This window comes from Mirounga angustirostris, unplaced genomic scaffold (assembly GCF_029215605.1).
Source record: "Mirounga angustirostris isolate CCGP_5_RB_7025 unplaced genomic scaffold, mMirAng1.0.hap1 SCAF_2, whole genome shotgun sequence".
Taxonomy (NCBI): domain Eukaryota; kingdom Metazoa; phylum Chordata; class Mammalia; order Carnivora; family Phocidae; genus Mirounga; species Mirounga angustirostris.
Genome location: NW_026991710.1, coordinates 66347880 through 66370000, shown reverse-complemented (window position 1 = coordinate 66370000; position 22121 = coordinate 66347880). Strand labels below are relative to the sequence as shown.

General features: G+C 41.8%; 1 protein-coding gene and 1 non-coding gene across 3 annotated transcripts; both read left to right on the top strand.

Moving 5' to 3' along the window:
* The first annotated feature begins 992 nt into the window (after positions 1–992).
* Positions 993–21827, top strand: LOC123848445 (placenta-specific gene 8 protein). Of its 2 annotated transcripts, none has more exons than XM_045880861.3 (5): positions 993–1095; positions 13557–13685; positions 15420–15544; positions 19633–19747; positions 21618–21827. In XM_045880861.3, the coding sequence occupies exons 2-4, from the start codon at positions 13586–13588 to the stop codon at positions 19735–19737; spliced, it is 330 nt and encodes a 109-aa protein (XP_045736817.1). In that variant the 5' UTR covers positions 993–1095; positions 13557–13585; the 3' UTR covers positions 19738–19747; positions 21618–21827. The 2 variants fall into 2 exon arrangements, with proteins under 2 accessions (XP_045736817.1, XP_045736816.1); XM_045880860.3 differs by lacking the exon at positions 993–1095 and adding an exon at positions 6355–7104 and having other exon boundaries at positions 21618–21821.
* LOC123849177 (small nucleolar RNA SNORA18) lies at positions 8538–8668 on the top strand. The gene has a single exon (XR_006792003.1). It is a non-coding gene; the product is annotated as a small nucleolar RNA SNORA18 (small nucleolar RNA).
* Positions 21828–22121: the final 294 nt, after the last annotated feature.

Genomic DNA, 22121 nt, shown 5'->3' with positions numbered 1-22121 from the left:
GAGAGAGAGCATGAGCAGGGGGCGGGGGGCGGGCAGAGAGAGAGGGAGAGCAGACTCCCCTCTGAGCAGAGAGCCGGATGTGGGGCTTGACCCCAGGACCCTGGGATCATGACCTGAGCCGAAGGCAGATGCCCAACTGACTGAGCCACCCAGGTGCCCCCAGGTTCACTTTTTAATCCTGACAACAACCCCGTGAGGAATCGGAAGCATGGAGACAGTGACTGACTAGTCCAAGGCTGCCCAGTGAGCCGTTGGTGATTCCAACTCCAGAGGCCACAGTTAATACCACCCTGCCATAGTATCTTGATAAACATTTGCTGAACAGCTAACCCCGGGAGCAGTACCATAGAACCCACTCCAGGCAGTACCCCACATGGCATAGGCCAGGGATTTTGTTAAATCCCTCCTCTTGCTTTCCATCCCTGCTCAGACCCTCTGCATCTTTCACTCACTCTGAAATTGCTCCCAGAGTGGGCTCCTTGACATCAGTCTCGCCTTTGAGAACCTGGCCCCACACTGGTACCAGACAGGTGGCCCCCAAATGCCACTGACCACATCCCCACTCTGCCCCCTACCCTTCAATAGCCCCTCTTGTCCATGCCACCCAGCTCCTTAGCTCGGAACTGAAGTCCCAACCACCTGGCCAGAAGGAAGGTTGCATATCTCTTTAGCATTTCTGAGACCTCAGACCAGCTGCCCAGTGCTTACTTTTAAACACATTTCATGCCCTTAAATGCCTTAGGGAGTGAATAAATTAGAGAAACCCTAAATAAATAAACAAGCCTTGGGCCTTCATAAAACATGTCACTGCCTAATCATAAATAAATCTCGCTGTCTAAGGGAGCAATGGTGTCAGGCAAATGTCACAGAAAATAAATATAATGAGATAAAATGCAGTGTCCACTTTCTTAAATAGAAAAACCCTGACCCCCAACGCAGTGGAGACAACTAGATTATCTTCCTCCAGTCCCTCCTCCTGACTTTCCCCACCCCTAACCCCACCCTTGCTGACTACAGCCCAAGGCTGCACCAACAAAGCAGTTGTGTTCCTGAGACTTCTGTTTGGCCTGAGCTGCCTAAGGTACCTAGAGTGTGGTAAGTATCACTGCAATACGAAAGAATACCTTTCAGTTGTGTAAGCTTTTGTCTTTCCCATCTTCTTTCAAAAGAAAAACAAATTATTAAAAAAATTAACCATAGAATGAGTAAAACCTTACTATGTAATTAACACAAGCCGGGGCAGAATTGAGTGGTAGGTATTCATTATTTGCCTCATTGAAAAAAAAATTTTTTTTAAACTCACATGTCTGCAGCATGCAGTTCTCTTTTAAATTAAATTTGGCAGTAGTGATCCTAAGAGGCTAGGTATTTCGTAGACTGTTTCTTTAAAATGTGCTACTAGAGATACATTTTTAAGAGGAAAAAAAATGTTCTTAATCATTGCAGAAGAAATCATTGTGTTACCATTAAGACTGGTGTGTTTAAACAGAATATTTTAAATTGCTTCTAGAAAGTTTCTTATTTTATAATTGGTTTCAGGAAGTGCTGTTGGAATTAGTTTTGCTAGTAGGGAGGCACAATTTCTTTTCTTTTTTTTTTTTTTTAAAGATTTTATTTATTTATCCATGAGAGAAAGAGAAGCAGAGGGAGAAGCAGGCTCCTAAGGAGCAGGGAGCCCTATGCGGGACTCGATCCCAGGACCCCGGAATCATGACCTGAGCCGAAGGCAGTCGCCCAACCAACTGAGCCACCCAGGCGCCCGGGAGGCACAATTTCTGCTTTCATTTTGAGGCTTATTATTATCTTATTGTCAGAATTAACTCTAAATGTCTCTGTTTTTATATAACAAAAACAAATTTTTTGAAATTGTGATGATCTGGCCACTTGTTACCTTTCCTGATTTGTAGCATTGTTGTTCTCAGCAATAATACCATGGCAGCTCGGGACGTCTGGTGGCTCAGTCCCAGGACCCTGGGATCATGACCTGAGCCGAAGGCAGACACCTAACCAACTGAGCCACCTGTTCGTTCATTTGTTTTTTAAAAAAACACCCATTGAGCATCTTGTCTGCTCCAGGATCTGTAGTAGGATAGAGAGTTGACTGGCTAGCAGCAGCCGCGCTGTCACCCTCACTCCAGTAGAAGAAAAGGACCTGAAAACAACTGACCTGATGGGAGTCTTTAGACGTCTTAAATGCACTGAAAAAGTTACAGTGTGCTCCCTGTCTATACCCTTTCAGATGTAAATAAGTATAAAGTCCAATATAATTATGATTATGTCCCTCAAGGGTTACATTTATTGGAGCAGGGAGGCTAAATATTTTTCTAAAATTTTCTCTCATTTATTTTACTTTATTGCCCCAGCTTTCTTGGTGCCCTAAGGATGGGCTGAGTTTATCTCCTGGTCAGTAACCAACCTTAAGAGCACCTGAAAGTGTTAGCAAAATGGAGAGGAAGTCCAGCGGCCTGAGCGGGCATCCCACGGTTAGCCATCAGTTTTATTGAGACATTAGCATTGAATATTGCGTGGAAGCTCACTTGGGTTTAACTTGAGGGACTGAAAATGGAGACAAATGTGTGTGAATTTAATGGATGACTCTCTTAGCACATTGACCACATTCTGGAAGAATACATCTGGAGAAAAAAATATTTTATAATCAAGTGTTTGTAGAGTCTGCTGCCTTTTCCCTGAACTAAATTTGTCAACATTAAGTGTTTCATGGCCATGAGTAACTGTATTTTCACTGAAGTTTTGAGATCTATTTACACCAACTAGAAGACTCAAAATGGTTTTGTTGTTGTTCTATAAAGTATTGGATGGGTCCTGCTCAAGTTTCAGATTACAGACACCACCCAAACTCAACAACCTGCAAGTTTTGATAGTTGACTTTATGGCTAAGGACCAGCACTATCTTAGCCCGCTTTACTTCCATCGCCGGTATAAGTGGCTGACAATGGGGGGCGGGGGACTGGGGTGGAAGGGACGCTTCCACCCACTTACAATAAAACAAAATTTAAAATCACTTAACGAACTTCACTGTTTAGCCAAATTAAAAAAAAAGAAGTCTGTTGGCGATGTTTTGTACTGGAGTGGATGCAGCTATTGGCTATATTGACTTACCAGGTAAGGGACCTCTGGCCCGCATATTTAAAAAGGACAGGTAATTCCAATTCAAATGTGAGTCAAAGCAAGATTTAAAATAGAGTGCTATGCTGTATAGATCTTCTAGTTCTTTTAGCCAAAATATTAAATCCTGTAGATGTCTCAGTTTCCCCACTGTTCACTTGCTAAAGCAGGCCCAGAACTGGTTTCTGAGGAAAACACAGGCTTTCTCACAAATATGCCTTTAGCTTATCTCCATGTTGAGTTAGAACAGCCGTAGGCTCACCTCCCTGCTACACCAGGGTGCCTTCTATTCAGCTGTGTGGCCTGGCTGCATCATTTGATTTTTATAACCATGCATTTGCCTTTATAACCATGTCTTTCCTTCTGCATACCTGTTCCTATGCATAATAAGCAGCCCTCATGGGAACCTGAACTTGGGTTCTCACCGAAGACTTCTAATTCAGACCCATTGCTGCCCAATTTTTATCAAATCCTATCTGGTGAAAATACTGCTCATGGAGGGTTGTCCAAGAATATACATCCACATGTCTCTCTGAACAATCTACATTTTAAATCTGATTTTTAATCCTGAATCATCCAGATGATTAGAGAGATAAGGAATTCCCTGGGATCATTTTAGCTGCTCATAGATTGCTCTCAGTGATTCTACACCAGCATTGCCCTTTAACCCTATAGTAGGAAATAAATTCTCAGAAGTCACTGTTCTGTTTATTGTAAAGATACTGTTAAAGGCTTTGACCACCACATGTCATATATCGTCTCCTTTTTGAAGACCTTGATGAGAAATTTCTCTAGGTCTCAGTCTATTTTTATTTTATAGACATGGTCAATTTCCTAAATGTTTGTGTTCCTTCTTTGCTTTGCCTGGCAGGAAGCCCAAAACCTCATACACAGCCCATGTCCAGCACTGTACGGGAATCTTTTTTTTTTTTTTAAAGATTTTATTTATTTATTTGAGACAGAGAGCATGAGAGGGAGGAGGGTCAGAGGGAGAAGCAGACTCCCTGCTGAGCAGGGAGCCCGATGCAGGACTCGATCCCAGGACTCCAGGATCATGACCTGAGCCGAAGGCAGTCGCTTAACCAACTGAGCCACCCAGGAGCCCTGTACGGGAATCTTAAAGCATGTGCTAAATTTGCTCCAGACTTTATTTCCCCTGTGACCAATTTCTTCATTTTTCATTTTGTATCTTGTTTTATATGTAAGTTTGTAAGCTGCTCAAATCTTCTTAAGAACAAGATGAGAGTATGAATCAGAGTTTCTCAGCCTCGACACTGTTGGGCCAAATAATTTATTGTTGGCTCAATGGGGGATTAAATGGGGAGTTTGGAGGAAAGAATGGGAGGTGCGTCCTTGACCTCTATCCACTAGCTGTCAATAGTAGTTCCTGGTACTGGGAAGGTACCTTTCACTTGATAGATTTATCTCCTGCTTTTAGAGAAGAAGGGCAAGAAAAAGAGGTAAAAATGACCTTCCAGCTTCTGCCATTTTCTCAAAGTCCTTCAGCTTAATAACATTCAACATGCCAAGCTGCCATATTTTAGGGTAGTGTATCCTGAACCCCAATACTTAGTATTTTCTAGGATACGTGCAACTCACTGTTTTGGGGGGACCCAGATGACTGAAGCCCACTTTCACCCTCAGAAAAACCTGCAAACAAACAAAAAAAGAAAACAAAATAAAAATAAAAGTGCTCAGTTTGCACATCTCTGTATCTCATATCTCAAGTTAATGTAGCTTCTGAGGGCTTTCCTGATGACCCTTGGGAAAAGGAAGTGGAGATACTATTATTGGCATTTAGACAAAAAAGGCACAGAGGTAGCCAAGTACCTAGTGTAGCTAGTGCCCAGTGTGCTGACTCCCACGTCCAGCAGGCTCTCCACCATATCATGAGAGTGTTGAAAAAGTTGAGCAGGAAGACAGGCAAATCCAACTTGGAGGATTAAGAATGGCTTCATGGAGGAGGTGGCATTTGAGATGAGATGTTAACAGGTAAGTAGGTAAACAAGGGACAAGAGCTCAGGGCAGGAATTCTTGCAGACTGGTGAGCACTGTGGCCTGACTGGATAGATAAGGGAAGGAAATGGTAAAGGACTGAAAAAATAGGGTGGGTCCTTTTCTGAGGGCACCCTGAAATGGTTCAGAGGTGAACAGGCATTCTTCCCTGAGAGCCATGTATGCCTGACAGCAGATTAACAAACTTTAAGAAAAAAGTAGCAGAGAAGCTGAATTAATTAGGTCACCAGAGAGACTAGTGATGGTAGAAGGATGAGAGACCTAGGAGGATCCAATGTATCCTGTGCTCTTTATCCCCAACCCTTGCCCCAGTTAAACGTTTTAGTGAGCAAAAATCTTTACTTCCTTAATGAAAGTAGGATAAAGGACTCTCTGGTGTCAGAAAAATTCCCAGTCGAGCACTATCAAATATGCAAATACTCCTGAGAGGGCTCCTAATTTAAGGATAACCAAGGACGAGCACCATTTTTAACAAAAGGGGAAATGTTTTGGAGTAGCTTTTTGGTTATAGAAATTATTTAGCTTCAATTAGGAAATGCCATAACTTCAATTACACACAATTGACTTTAAATTTACATATAACATAGTTTTCATTGTTTTGGCTAAATTTTTCAGAAAATGATGTGATTGGTGGTACATTAGTCAAGGATCCTATTGTGATACAGGCAATGCAGGGCTCTGTAGGTGATCCTGATAACTGGCTCCAGAGGCAGATCAGGCTCAGGACTAGCAGCAGGCCTGCTTTGGCGCTTCTGGGTGCTGGAGAAGCTCAAAGAGGGAGATTTTTGGGGAGGAGCAGGATCTGAGTGTGTCTGAGGAGAGAGGGAAGCCTAGAAGCCAGATACTGGTAAGTGAGGAAACTCTTTTCCAATCCAAGTCTGTAAGGAGAAGGGATATATCCTCAGCTAAGGCCTAATGTGAGGGCTTCACTAAGTTGGGCAGAATGCCCTCCTGCCACCACTCCATCACCCTGGACAGTGACCAGAGGCTTTTTGTTTCCAGATATTATTTAGCTTAAATTAAGAAATGTCATCCTTTCAACTATGCATAATCATTTTTAAATTTCCTTATAACTGAGAGTTTTCAGGGTTTGGCTAAAATTTCAGAAATGACTTTGTAGGAGGGAAAAAATCATTTACCCTCTACCCTTCTAAGTTCTCAACTAGGGCCCCTGAAAGAAAAGACAGATTAAGAAGAGAAAAACAGAAGTTGATTACACATGTATCTCATATACATGGGAGATATGCAGGAAAATGAGTAACTTTCAGAGGTGGCTTAGAATTCAGGCTTAAACACCAGCTTCAGCTAAAGGCACTAGAGAGAAAGTGTGGGGGAAGCCAGTTATGCGGAGGGGAGCAGGAAAATAAGGGTAAGATTTGCTATGCAGATTTAATTCCATAAGTCTTAACATTGATTAGAGTCCCTTGTGGTATAAAGTCATCCCTCTCTTCCTGATAGGAGAGTGGGACACTTACAAATGGAAATTTTCCCTTATAAATGTAAATTTCCCTTAAGGGTAACTTTGACTCTGTTTTCAGAGCTTCTCCTATGTGTGCTGTTTCTCAAAATAATGGACTCAAAATAACTCTTATGCCAAAGAGGCGTATTTTGGAATGGCATTTTCTGGTCTATGTGCAACAGGTACAAAGACAGAGTCCCCATGTGATGCAGAGAAGGCAGAATTCTGTTTGAGATGCAGGGTAGTGGGACAAATGGTTTCAGATGCAGACTCAGAACCAGCACTGAAAGACAGGCCTGCTGGGGGCTGTTTGGATGCTGGAGAAGCTCAAAGTGACTCAAAGCAGGGCCTTCCCAATTGACTTTATTTACTTTGCTTTTCCAGAAACGGGTTGCATATAACCCATGGAATGATCTAGTAGAAAGCTGAAAGCCAGAAGGAAGTGGACAGAGGAGAAAGGAGGGATGGAAATAGAGGGAATGAGGAGCCTGGGGAAAACCAAGGTGAGCGATATTCAGCAGTTTGGTGGATCCCATCAACATAGCTGAGACTGGTTGAGAGAAATGGAGCCCATGCAGGCCCCAGGCCAGTCAGTGCGACTCCTCCATAGATAGGACTTGGAAGATAGGACTTGGTAGAATGGAAGAATATCAACTTTGGCTTCAGCTCACCTGCCTGGGAACCTGGCTATGCTGCTCCAGGTATTTGGTTTCAAATTAGGAGAAAAGATTGTTATGAGGCTAGAATCCCACCACGAACCTAAGATTACTTAACATGGAAACTGGCAGTAGAAACTGCTCAAGAAATTTCAGTTTCCTTCCTTTGTCCATGAATAAACAATTGCATTCCCAGAGAAAATGCTCTTCTAAGAATTTAGATAGAAAATCATAAATTGTGGCCACCATTAGGGTCCTTGGCCTCTGCTCACTCCCTGGGGGGTGGGAGACAGCTTCCTGCACAACCTAGGAAAGCCCCATTGTTTTGGCCTCCCCCACACCAATCCCATTCCTGTAAATTGGGAGACAGAAACTGCCCCACCCACCATGATATTCTCTAATTCCAAAGTTATTCCCAAAACCCTCCAGATAAATGGAGAATGCCCAGTTAAATTTGAATTTCAACTAAAGAATGAAAAATGTTTTAGTATAAGTCTGTCTCAAATATTGCTTGGGACTTAATTCAAATTTAACAGAATCTCCTTTATTTTTTTTTCCTAAATGTGGCAACTCTATTTAATCATTTAACCATAATTTCTGTTTTTCTCAGTCTTAAGCCTAGGCTTCTGCTTCCCAGATTCTTGTAGCACCCTATGGGTAAAAAGAAAGATGGTGGCATCACCAGGTATTGACAAGGACGTGGGACAAATGGAACTCTCATCCATTACTGATGGGAGTGTAAATTGGTACCACCACTTGACAATACTGTTTGGCACTATCTACCAACCCTAGGACCCAGCAGTTCTACTCTAGGTGTAGACACAACAGAAATACATACCTCATCCACCTAAAGATATGTACAAGAATGTTCATAGCACTAGGATACCATTCCTAATAGTCCAAACTGGAAACAATACAGTGGTAGCATGGATAAATACATTGTTTATATCTATGTGATGATTTATTATATGTCAATAAGAATAAATGAATTATTGCTGTATGCTACATGGTTGCATCTCACAACCCTAATTTTGCACAAAAGAAACCAGACACAGAAGAATAAATAGTGCATATAATTCAACATGTGTAAGGCTCAAACACAGGCAGAGGCAGAGGGACTTCCTAAGAGAGTAAGGAGGGCTTCTGTGGTGCTGGTAAGGTCCTTCTTCTTGAATCAGGCTGTGGTACAAGAACTGTTCACTGTTAAATTCATCAATCATGCTGACGATTTCGGCACTTTACTGAATATATATTGCACTTCAGTTAGAGGTTTGCTGAGAGTTGAGGTCTATCCCGATGGGACTTTTTCTGTAGACCCACATGGTTGGAAACCCCTCCTAGAGTGTATGTGTGGTTTCCTTTGTTCACAGAACTATGTGTTAGATCTGTGGGAAGGAACTGCAAGACATCTATCTGCTAAAACTGTGAAAGACCTAATAGTCACATTTTTAAAATCTTAGGTATTGGTGTATCCCCAAAATCTGTACAACTCTAGGGTGTGATAGTTTAAGGGTGAGTATGATTTGAACTCATTCATGTTTAGAAGGTGTCTGAAACTGAGAACCAGGCAGATCCATCTACTCTGACCCTAAACATGGCCCTAAAGTAAAGAAATTGGACCCCAAAGATTACAGGTGGGGAATTTTTGAAGTATGTCCATATTCAAGTGGAGATCAAAGAAGTCCAACTGAAAGAAAGAACTCTACCGTATTGAACAAAAGTTCTTTTTAAAAGAGCTATTTTGAAGATTATGATTCTGACTTTGGAGGAACTATGGTGATTGGCAGTGGAAGGAATCACATGTAAAATTCCTTAAATAAAAATTTATTGACTTTAAATTTTAAAAAAAGTTTATTGAAAGAGAAAAAAAAGTAGAACTGGAGGGTTACACTGTCCACATAGGAACAAAAGCAGAAGGAAAAGAGGCAGGTGGGTGGGAGGGGAACGACTAGCAGGATGTGTCACACAGGGGAGGGATTTCAGAACAGGATGTGAACAAATCTATGGGGAAACCGGGGCATGTAATGATCCCTGAGTTCTAGCCTTTGAAACATGTGTGCTAGGAAGCAACGTGTTAGGTCCCATTCCTCACAAGGACTGCTTGTCTGGCTACCGTAGACCCTGGGAAACTGAATCAGACACCATTCGAACCCCTCCAGAAGCTCATGCTTCACGATGCCCTTGATGTTTTCGAACCATGGTTTCTCAGCACTGTTGTTGACATTTGGGGATAGAACATTATTTGTTGTTGGGGCTGTCCTGCGTTTTGCAGGATGTTTAGCAACATCTCTGGCCTCCACCCACTAGAATGACCATAGCACCTCACTCCCAATTGTGACAACCAAAAATATCTCAAGGCATTGCCAAATGTCACCTGGGGGGGGTGGTTCAAAATAATCCTGGTTGTGAACCAGTTAACTGAATGTGTATGGTGGAACTCTAGAGGAAGTTTTTGAATGACTGGGTTCAAGATACTAAAAATACATACCTAGATAAATACACACGAGCACACACATACAGACCGACAGGCATTCTAAAAGAAAGCAAAGTTAGTCACAAACTGTCCACTTCCCTATAGTTCCAATATTTGCCTGGGAAGGGACAACTTAAGAAATGCTTACCTTTCCTTCCCAAACAGGTCTTGCGCACTTTAGCTGGCCAAGATTCATAATCCCAGATTGAGAGACTCCTTGGAAATAAACGTAACAGTTTTGGAATCCCAAGAACTGAATTCAAATCCCAGCCCTGCCACTCTGTCACTATGGACGTGTGACTTACTTTCTGTTTCTTTCCCCTTCATCTGTGGCCTTGTGGAAGACATGCCTAATGTCCTCATCTATAAATTAAGGATGTTGGACTAGCGATCATGACTTTTCCTTGGCCCTGGCATGTAACCTCTTTGCCTCAGTTTTCATGTCTGCAGTAGAAGGCATCTTACCAGCCTTCATTCCCTGCGTGCTTCAGTCTGCTGGGAATATTAAAGGGATCAGTGTTAACTAGAGATCAAACAAGAACACGCTTTAGAAAGCAGAGTGCTCCTTGCAAGCCTAAACCATTGTCATATTGGCAACAGATCACACTCAGGTTTTCCAACCACTTTCCTGGCACTCAGACTCTCCGTAGACTATCTCTCTCTCATGTATATGGTGATTGGCAGTTTTCAAAATGTCTTCACATAACAGGATCTTACTTGATCCTGCCAAATACCAGCAATGACTTCAGTCCCGGCTTTCAGATTCCTACCCCATTGCTCATTTTATCTACCACACTGTGTTAGCTTTCTGGAGCTGTGATCCCAGGCACGGCCCCATACTATGAATCAGGCATAAGACCTGCTACTTAATGACATTTAGCCTCAAATAGACACAGGGGTGCATATATCAGCTCACTGACATACAGGAAACACAGTGTTGAGTAGACATGGTCTATTGACCTACTCTCATCACAGTAACACAACAACCGATGAGGGCTACTACACTCATTTTAAAGATGTCAAAACTGAGGCACAGAGAAGTTAGTTTACTTGTCCAAGAACACACAGAGGGTGGAAAATAAATTTGAACGCAGTTCCTAATCACAATCTAGATCCTGAAGAGTCAAAGTGTGGGCCAGATACCAGCAGGACTGGCACCCCTGCAGAGCTTGTTAAAAAGCAAGCCTCAGGTCCCATTCTGGACCTATTGAATTAGGTTCAATGCTCTAAAAGGATACTAAGTGAGTCCTGTGCACGGTGTAATGTGAGAACCACAGCTGCTCGGTGTGGATCCATCCACACAGAGAAGCACACAATCTATAAATAGACATACAACACATGCACACAGACATACAACACATGCACACACACATACAGTATAAAAATATACTTCTAAACATCTTACTTTAAGAAAGGGAATTTACGGATTGAAAAACAAGCGGCAAGAGTCCCTGTGTTAGATTAGGAATTAAATTAATTGACTTAACACACACAATACAATTTAGGATAGATGTGATTTGTATGTGGGGCAATTGCAGCAGATGCCCATTTCAGGATTCCTATCAGAACTGATTCTCCAGCCTGCTCACTGGCATTTTTTTTCAAAGATTTTATTTATTTATTTGACACAGAGTGAGAGGGAACACAAGCAGGGGGAGCGGCAGGCAGAGGGAGAAGCAGGCTTCCCGCTGAGCAAGAAGCCCAATGCAGGGCTCGATCCCAAGACCCTGGGGTCATGACCTGAGCTGAAGGCAGTCGCTTAACCAACTGAGCCACCCAGGCGTCCCTGCTCACTGGCATTTTGTTTTTACACCAAACACAGCAAATTTTATACTTACTGTAAACTAGTGACCACAACAAATAGATATTTCCAGGGCTGTACAAAGGGTAATGAAGTGCTGGAAGAATAGTTAAGATAGAGTCTTTGCCCTGGAATAATTTTTAGGGTTGGGGTCTTGAAAAGAACTTTAACATAGTTTTCCGTTTGGGTACGTTGGCTAAACTGATTTGTGTGGTTATGTGAATTTTTTCACCCAAAGCATTGATTCTTCTAAGAAGTAATTTTCTATTAAGAATACAGCCTTACTGGCATATTTTTCTTTTCTTTCTTTAATGATACACACGCAGCAGGAAGAGCTATATGTACCTTTCGTGTCATGCTTTTCCCAGTATATATTTTGAAGGCATTGGATCATTCATCCTTGAGGCCGGAAGTATATCTATAACATTCAGTATCGAACAACACATTACCTGTGCAATTTATTCAACTTTGGTTTTGTTGAATCATGTGCCCACTCTGAGTGGATGATAGTAGGAAAGATATCATAGTCCTCCTAAATAATCAGAGAGGAGAAAGACCTTTGGACTCCAATGAAATGTTTACTAGCCCCATAGTTTCAACCATAATTCCTGGTGCAAGGTGACAGTAATTATAGCGCCTTCTCAATCTGTTGGTTTTCCCTTTGTGTCATAAAGCAGGTTCTTGATAATAAATATTAGAGTCAGCCTTTTAAGGCGGTCAAAGTGCCCTGGCTTATATTATTCCATAATACCTCCACCCCATTTGTAGGGACTCACCTGGTGGGGGAATCAACTGATCACAGCCACGATCTCAGTGGAGACAAAAATCAATCAGGAAAAGGAGCAGGGCAGGGGAAGAGCTAAGAAGACCGACTGGTAAGGGCTGAGCGAGAGGGAAATGACCTGTAATCAGTGGTCCGCAGAGCTGTCTGCATCACAGTCGCCTCTTAAAACTTTTACTCGCCCAGGGTCCACCCCAGCTACTGAATCAGAATCAAGTATGTGTGTTTTCAACCAAGCACTAAGGACGAGCCTAGTGCAGTCAGGACTGAGATACACTCCGGGGGCATCTTTGATTGGGGCCCTCCCTGACGACAGGGAGGGGCAGGTGGACCGATAATGGGGCCGGATATTCCTTCCACCTGGCTACGGGAAGTGTTAGAGGTGAGCAGGGTCGAAGGCTACAAAGCACAGCATATGGTTAGATATGAAGTAGTAAGGAAGAAAGTTTTAACATTAACCCTTGTGAAACCTAACACATTATCTCCCTTGGGAGTTCTGGAGACTTCCAGGAGACTTCACTTGATCGCTGGATGATATCTGAGAAGTATATAGGCACCACTTTGTTTGAGGGACACTATTTCTTAGTGGTTTTGCAACTACTGGATTTTTCTGTGGAAGCTTGAAGTCCACCCCTCATTTTTTTTTTTTTTTTCAGATTCTGGCCTGACAATTTCACAAAAAGAAGTTAATCTTTTTTTTTTTTTTTTTTTTTTTAAGTAACCAAGGACATCTGTTAAAACTTTAGCTTTCAGGATACCACTAGCAATTATGGAATGAGGACTGACATTATCTAGAAGCATCGGTGTAAGGACAACTTTTTTGGAGAAGTAAAGAACTCTATCTCACGAAGTTCTTAAGGGGCAATTGAGATATGTCTATGCAATAGCTTTGTAAAAGTCATTACAATCTCTATTAAATAAAACACCTCATGTGCAAAAAAGACGTTGTTCAGGATGGTTATCTTGAAATAGAAAAAAAAATCTTGCTGATAAAAAGAAAAAAGGGATCGGAGAAAGGGGCAACAAAACCCCCCAGAAAACCTGTGGAAGGAACCCTCACCCCACTTCCTTGCTGTTTCTCATTACCAAGTATCGACAATAGTCCGGAAATGTCTTGCTAAGTCCGTTGAGGGTGGCCACCCCAATCAGGAGAAGTGTGATGAAATGTCTTCTCGACCGGGGTCTACGTGCCATCCAACCAATACTGGTAGGTGTTTAATACCTTTTCGATTTTGTTTTCACAGGCAGTGCCCTTTGGAACTTAGCCTTAAAAATGAATCCAGTCGTTTCGCAGCCAGGATATGGTACAGGAGGTGTGATGAATAGTGACTGGCAAACTGGCACATTTGACTGCTTTGATGACCTGGGGATTTGTAAGTGCGCCTAATTATTGCTCCTCCTCAACTCCCAGAATGCAGGTTCCTGACCTAATAAAACTCATCTACTTTTCCTGTCGCTGAGCCCCCTGCTCTACTGTCCAACTCGGAAGTCACGAGCTGCAAGCCCATGGGTGGATTCAGCCACCGGATGTGTTTTGTTTGTCCCGTACATGATGAACTCGCTTCTTGTAGTAATTTAAAAAATACAAGGAAACATATGAAAATAAGATTTCACATAAAAATCTGGCTTTCCAATCTAGATTTCCAACTCCTCTCAAAAACTGGAAAATGTGGAAAGATGAGCCTTCATCACACACGGCAGAGTTCAGCTGCTGCTTCGCATGAGCTAATCCCATTAAAGGAGATTCTCATTCTACAGTTTGCCGTATTCATTTATGCCCGCTATTGGCTATTTTGTGTTTTTCTCCCGTCTGTTGCACTCATTTTACCTGCATGACCTTGAGTTTGTGATCCTGGTCGAGATCCATCGCCATCCGCCATTTTTCACCTCTTAGTATCACCGTGCTCTTGACACATGCTCCATCTTGTCTTCTACTTACCTCTCCCTTTTCCGACAATGCCGTTCTGTGTTTTCCATCTTTCAGTGCCATTCTAGCAACTCTTGTCACTGTTCCATTTCAGAAAGCACTGCAGGCTTCTACTTCTGTCCCACTACAAAACACACTTTGGTGTGAGAAGTTTTTTATTTCAGAGTCTCCTGCCATACGGGTTGTAGACATTCTCTGTGGGGCTCATCTCGACATCATGTGTGAGAAACAGCCTCCTTTTTTTGTGTATGATGGAAGTGCCAGGTTCTTTGGAGATAGCCTTTTGCTTAGAAACAATCAATCAGGGCGCCTGGGTGGCTCAGATGGTTAAGCGTCTGCCTTCGGCTCAGGTCATGATCTCAGGGTCCTGGGATGGAGTCCTGCATCGGGCTCCCTGCTCCTTGGGAGCCTGCTTCTCCCTCTGCCTCTCTCTCTCTCTGTCTCTCATGAATAAATAAATAAAATTAAAAAAAAAAAAAAAGAAACAATCAATCAAAAACCACTGACTCTCTTATCATATCTAGGGTACAGCCACACTGCAACTCCACCCCAGCACTTTTCAAAATAGACTTTTACTCAAAGCATATTTGAGAACAGTTTCCTGTTTGTTGTTATTTTCTTGGGCCCTTTCTGTGCCTTGCAGAGACTCTTTAAAGTGAAACTGTGCTCAACTTTTTAAACAACTGATACCAATATCCCTTAATTTCTGCTTGCTTCCATCCTCATAAGGATGATAGAGTCCTTTTGCCTGAATGACCTTCCAGAATCTATTTCCGCTCTTTGTCCTTAATGATTCTTCACTCAGTGCTTTCTGACCCTCAACCCCCTCCCATGGTTTTCCGAGGGCTTCTCAGACACCCTGACGCCACAAACTTCCTCCCCAAGCATGACCCAGACGTAACAAGGGCAGGGAAGAAAGATAACGTGAGCACGCTCAGATTGGCAAGGCAGGAGCTTCTGCAATTAAATCGGACCTGATACAATGACTCACAAATTATCCCCAATTCCTGGATAGAGGGCTCTAGCAGCAAGACATAAGGAGCCAGATGACAACATTGTTTTCTCCGAGGGCCCGTGAAAGCCATTTCCTGAGCCAGCATCTTTGTGAAAGAGGTGTGATGTCGTTGAAAGCATGATGCCTTTCACTAACTCTTCTGTCTGGCTTCCCCCCTGCACTCAGGCCTCTGTGGGACTTTCTTTCCCTTGTGCCTTTCATGTCAGATCGCCTCTGACATGAACGAATGCTGTCTGTGCCGAGCGAGTGTCGCTATGAGGACCTTGTATCGGACGCGATATGGCATCCCGGTGAGTCGGCCGCGCGCACCGGGACACACACGCCGGGACCCCCAAGGGCTCCCTTCGAGCTGACTGCATCTGCACGATTGCCCCCCTCGCCTTCACGGCTTGACCCTAATCTTCTCTCTACTCCCATCCTAAATTTTTGAAGTGATTGACAGGGGCCGCGCGGCTGCCCATACCGTGGAACGTATTAGTAATAGTATCTTCTGTTGTTCCTGTAGAGGTGTCTCTGAAACGGTTGCTGGAGGTGAGCAGGTGAGGAATGGAGAGCCCTTAGCCTCTCCCCGCTTTGCTCAGCCGGACCCAGGACCCTGCAAATCTGCAGGCTGGACGATAGTTTGTTAGAAAGCCTTGGGGAGAAAATGGGTGTGTGGTAGATCCCTTCCAAGCTGGTACATCTGCCTCATAAGCCAGTGTTCCTCCATTCAAAAGGGATTATTGAGCATCTAGGCTCTGGCTAAGTCATAAACTGGTATTCATTCATTCAACAGAGGTTTGTCCCGAACATCAGACATGCCCAGTACTATTCCCGATGCTAGAGGCACCTCAGTTAACAAAGCAAATCAAAATCCCTGTCTACATGTAGCTTACATCTTGTTTCTTGTTTTTTTGAGACCTTTAACATAGTTTCAAACTTAAAGAAAAGTTGCAGAAATAATAAATGGGGTGGGGGGAGGAGAAACGATGCAAGGAATTCCTGAATATCCTGCACCCACATTCCCCAAATACTAAAATCTTGCCATCTTTGTTTTATTTACTCTTTCCTCCACCTATTTGTCTATCCTTTTTTTCTGAAACATTGATAGGAAATTACAAACTTGTTGACCTATTACCTTTATTACATCATGTATTTCTTAACAAGGACATTCATTTATATAACCATCATACAATGATCAAAATCAGTAATTTAACACTGATACAGTACTATTAGCTAATTTGTGGATCTTATTTAAACTTTACCAATTAACCCAATAACATTCTGTGGATGAGAAGAAAATCAATCTGGGATCACACATCGTATTCAATTGTCCTTCCTCTTTAGTTTCCTACAATAAGGAATAGTTTCTCAGTCTTTCGTTGTCTTTCTTTTCCCCCCAAATACAGATCTGTTATTTTGTAGACTATCCTTTCAATTAGTTGTGTCAAATGTGTCCTCATGGTTAGACTTAGGTTTTACACTTCAGCAGAACCTCCGTAGAACTGATGCAATATTTGCTGTGCTTCCTGTCAAGAGGCACATAACATCAGTGTATCCCATTATGGTTGTTGTTTACTTTGATTACTTAGTTAAGGTAGTGTCCACCAGGATTCTCCACTGTAAGTTTGCCATTTTCCCCTTTAAAAGAGTAAGGACCATGTAGAAAGATGTAAATATCCTATTGCTCATCAAACCTTCACCCACTGAGATTAACATCCATTAAAGCTTCTCACCTGAATTAGTTATTACTATGATGGTTGTCAATGGTAGAGCTTACACTCTAATAGGAGAAGATTGCTACACTGTAACTAAGTAAAAACCTTACAGGATGCTGATAAGTGGTACAGAAAAAATAAAGCGAAGAAGAGGAATAAAGAATGTTGAAGGTTCTAATTTTATTTTATTTTTTTTCAGCATCATAAAATATATTTTTATCCAAGCAAGGTTCATCCCGGGAATGCAAAGATGGCTCAATATCAGAATACTCTATTTACAGATTCAAAAAGAAAAACCATATGATCATCTCAGTTGATGCAGAAAAAAAGTTCAACAAAATTCAATGCTCATCCACATTTTTAGAAAGGGAGTTCTACTTTTAAATAGGGTTATCAGGAAAGGCCTTGGTACAAAAGTGAAAGGATGAGAAGATGACCCATCTGGGGAAGAGCCAGGCGGAAGAAAGAGTGTCACCCAAGGCTTTAAAGTAGAGTTTATCTGGAATGTTCCAGAAACTGCAAGGGGCCAGAGAGGCAGGAATAGAATGAGTGAGAGGGTGGGGGTAGGATGTCGTAGAAAAAGATGACATTAGAGCAAGATTTAGAAATTCTAGGGCCTTGAGAAACCATTATAAGGACTTTAGCTGTTACTCTGAGTGAGCAGGGAAGCCACTGAAAATGTTTTAAACAAAGAAGTGACATGATGGATTCTTTTCCTGGAAACATAGCCTCTGCCCCACTCACTGCTCCCATTGCAACAGGAGCAAGTTATTAATCTCCCTAAGCCTTGACCCCCTCACTGCTAAATGGTCACAACAATACCTCCCCTTTAATGGGGTAGCAAGAGTCATGTGAGATAATGTGTGGGAAGGGCTTAGCACAGGACCTGGCAAGTAATAAGTGCTCATTAAACAATCACTTTTATTTTTATTCTTTTCTCAGAGAATTACTCAGCCATTTCCTCAGGGCAGAGGTGTGTTCAGGGCCCTGGCCTCATTTCTCCTGTGTGCTTGCTCAGCTACCTGACTTGCTCAGCACTCAAGGCTGCTCTCATTCATGCTACTCCTAAGGCAGCATAACACACAGGGGTTCTTAACTTTATGCCTGGACCTTGAATTTCCTGAATTGTATGCAAAGTGTCATGCATGTGTACTTATGTGTATGGTGTGATGGTAAGATTCTCAAAGCAGCCCAAGACCCCAACATGGTGTCTAGGAAGGGGCACTTAGCTGGATCCTGGAGATAAGACTTTGGGAACAGCTCAGCCTGTTCTCTGATAAATCATGTAGTGGCATCAGTTTTCTCATCTGTCATGAGGAAGTTGTACAAGATGATTTCTAGGTCTAGGATTCTAGATATAGTAGGTTTCCTTAACATACAATGAAGCAGTATATTTATAGACAGTGTATCTCTATTTCCTCCTTAGAACAGACCTAAAAATAATTCCCAGGACTGATTTGTATCACTCAGGCTCTCTGTTTTCTTTCCCTTGCATATCTATGCAAATCTTTATGAGACTGCTACAATGCAGCCTCTCTGATCTGCCCCTCCCTTCATGAATACAGCCAAGAGAGCATCCCTTTGGCCAGGGCATAACCTGTGCAGGAGAGAAGGAGGAAGAAAAGAGACAACCACTGATTGTACTACCATGAGCTGGGATATTATTCTGACATATATTTGCTCATTTACTACTTGCAAACTCTTGTGGTGTGGAAATTGTTACCTCCTTTCATAGATATGGATTGGCTCTTTGCCCCAAATGCTTACTCTGTTACATGACGATCAAAATCACTGTAGCAATGGAAAAAAAATTTTTTCATGAAAAATAAATCACTCATAATCTCACCATTTAGAAGCTCCTAACTATACACCACACCCCCGCCCCGCCCCGCCCCACAAGCTCACACTGTAAATTGGGAATTATATTAAACTCAACATTTAAAAACATAAGTGCTGTCAAATAATGGAGCTCAAATTTATTTCAATCTGTCAAGACATGCAGTAATAAAACCAGGTTATCAGACTGTAACTCCCTGGTTCCCTCAGTGCCTCCTGCACCAGAACAGGAACCCCTTCAAGGGTATGTCTTCCAGAAGGTCATTGAGGACCCAATTGGACCTTGCATTGAGAGGGCCCTCAAATCCTTGCAAAGTACCTTATTCCATGGCTTTCCAAACAATAGTCATTTTTTTCTTTCTTCTTTCCCCCATAATTTATGTATCTCCCCTTTGCTCCAAACTTCTTCCATTGCAGAACTTGAGAGATGTCAATGAAAATGGCTAGAGGGATACAATGTGGGGCCTCATCTGGCTCTCCTCACAAACTACAGAGAAATTGGTGCATTTCACAACAGGCTTTAAAGGGAAGCATCTCAGAAGAGATGTTAGAGGATGAGGGCTATAGTCATAACCTGCAGACCAGTTAAAATCGTGTCATATATGGTTAAAGGCACTGGCTTGAGAAAAGAAAGACCATGTGGCACTACCAATTTGTTATGTGTTCTGAACAAATCATTTACCTTCACTTGGATCATCAGAAAAATGGGGATAATGAGGATTCTCACGATAAACCAGGGACATAAAATGTACCTTTTAAAGAGTTTTGAAAAGCTATGCAAATGCAAGGACTTGTGAGACTATATTTATGGGCTGTATGTGGATCCACTGTTTGTTTTTTAACAGGGATCTATTTGTGGTGATTTCCTATGGCTGAGCTGTTTCCCTCTATGCAGCCTTTGTCAACTCAAGCGAGATATTGAAAAAAGAAAAGCAATGAATGCTTTCTAAAAGGTGCTTGGTAAGTTGGTGGGAATTCTTTGATTTAAGAGTATCAAAACAAATGCTCACTAACATCCTTTATTTCCTTGGTCCTCTCTCACAAATACATGAAACATCCCTTACAAAATGGAGGCTAAATGATTTTTAATTGCCAGCCTACATCAACAGTTGGTAGTCAGCTTCCATGGGTTGAGAGGGCTAAACCTGGAAGGATAGGAAAGAATTCTGAGGTTTGTTAGGTTGTCTGCCGTGTGACATACCAGTGAGCATGCCCCATATCAACCATGTGTATCTTAACTAGACCATGATTGGAGGTAGTCGAGATAGGTGTGTGACCAGACATTCATTTCCCAAAGTCTAGTTCCTAGGTCTGCTGCTACCAACACTAACCAATTGAGGTGTTATACTAAGTGTGACTGTGTAATGTGCCTAGTTCTGTGTTCTTTTTTTTTTTTTTTTTAAGATTTTATTTATTTATTTGACAGAGAGAGACATAGCAAGAGCAGGAACACAAGCAGGGGGAGTGGGAGAGGGAGAAACAGGCTTCCCGCGGAACAGGGAGCCCGATGTGGGGCTCGATCCCAGGACCCTGGGATCATGACCTGAGCTGAAGGCAGACGCTTAACGACTGAGCCACCCAGGCGCCCTAGTTCTGTGTTCTTGACAACACCAGAATGTTAGTATAATAATCCTTCCTCCAAAGCGATAGGAAGCTATTTTAGTCTCTATAAATTCAGTGTGGACATTTCACCCAGTTATCCAAAATTCCTAAAGCCCCTACTATGAAGAGGAGTTACTGACTTTTTGGTGGCTGTGTTGTCGAAGTTGGGTAGCTGCTCATTTACCTATTTCCTAGCTCCCCTAGTCACATTTTTAATCTTCTGAGTATCTGTTTCTCTCAGACATGTGGGTAATAGTTCACTTGTCCTTTCAGTCTCTTATTGCCAGTCCCCATGGAATTTGCAATCAGAGTTTAGTTTTCACCTGGAAATAACTATTATCTTTAAAATCCATTCTCCCAAGAGGTCTTTGGGAATGTTTGATCAGGATGGCACATTCATGTGTATAATAAGTTGTCACTGGCGCTATTTTGCCACATGCACCACAAAATGGTGTCTTCTTCACGAACATTTTAGTTCATTTCATGTTGCATTTTTGTATCCTAGCATTTGTCTTCTGATTGTTTCAATGGCTTCCTGGAATGACTAAAGTGCTTTACTCAGTTTCAGGCAGAGTCAAGATGGGGAGTTTTCTTATCATTCTTTTTCCTCCTTATATTCTACCTCCTGAGAATTGACTGTTGTCTCTCTTTCCAAGCAGTGACATTTGTTAAAAGTCCTATGTTAACAACCTGACTCAGAATTTGATGCCAAAGTAGCCCTAAGGGAAGGAGGATGTGACAGTTTACTGGTACAGTCAATGAAAAAGATTGTTTGGTGTTCTCTGCCTTTTGGAGACTCCTACCTTGGCATGGTTGATGACCCATTGACATTTGATAATAGAAGTTAACTCTGGCAGTCTACTGAGCATTCTATTGGTTCCCTCAACCACCTAACAACAATGCCTGACACCTAGTAGTCACTTAATAAATACTGTGGAAGAATAAATCAATGCAGTTTTCAAGCAAGGAAGCATAATGAGACGCTAACCTAGGGGACTCATCTGAATCTTAACTGCTGATTGTGACTCTTTCTAATAGATTGTACTGAACAAGGGGCCATGATTTGATGTGGATCTTAAATATGTAGCAATTTGGCAGTAAGAGATGGGTGGAATGGAAGTTTTGATATTTGGAACAAGATAATGTAAAGAAAGATGAAACTGATAAATCCTAATTTGTTCATTCATTTATTCTCTCCTTTTTTTTTTTTTTTTTCTGATTTCTACAGGTCACATTCACAATGTGGTGAAAGGAATGCTAGAATCACATACTGCATCTGTTGAGTACTATCTCACCCCAAATCTTAGAAACTAATTCAACTAATCATATGGTTTCCAATGGCTTCAAGACATTTTAAGTTTCTAGTTTATTTCAAAAGAAATACATTTCCAGTGCTGTTCTCTAATATGACTGCTATTAAAAAATTAATGTCCTCAACATTTCCTGTGTCTTTATTTTTTTAATTTAAATTCAATTAGCCAACATATAGTACATCATTAGTTTCAGAGGTAGTGTTCAGTAATTCATCAGTGTCTTTAAATACAGCTTTATGAAAAATTACAATATAATTTTTTTAAAAAATGAACCCAAATTTGTCAAAATGTTAAAGCTGAATGATGGGTACATGGAGAGTCTTTTTTTTTTAATTTTGAAAGGTTTTGGCTTTTTTTTTTTTTAAGTATAGTTGGCACATAAAGATTTCTTATTCCACTTTTCTATCTTTATATATGTT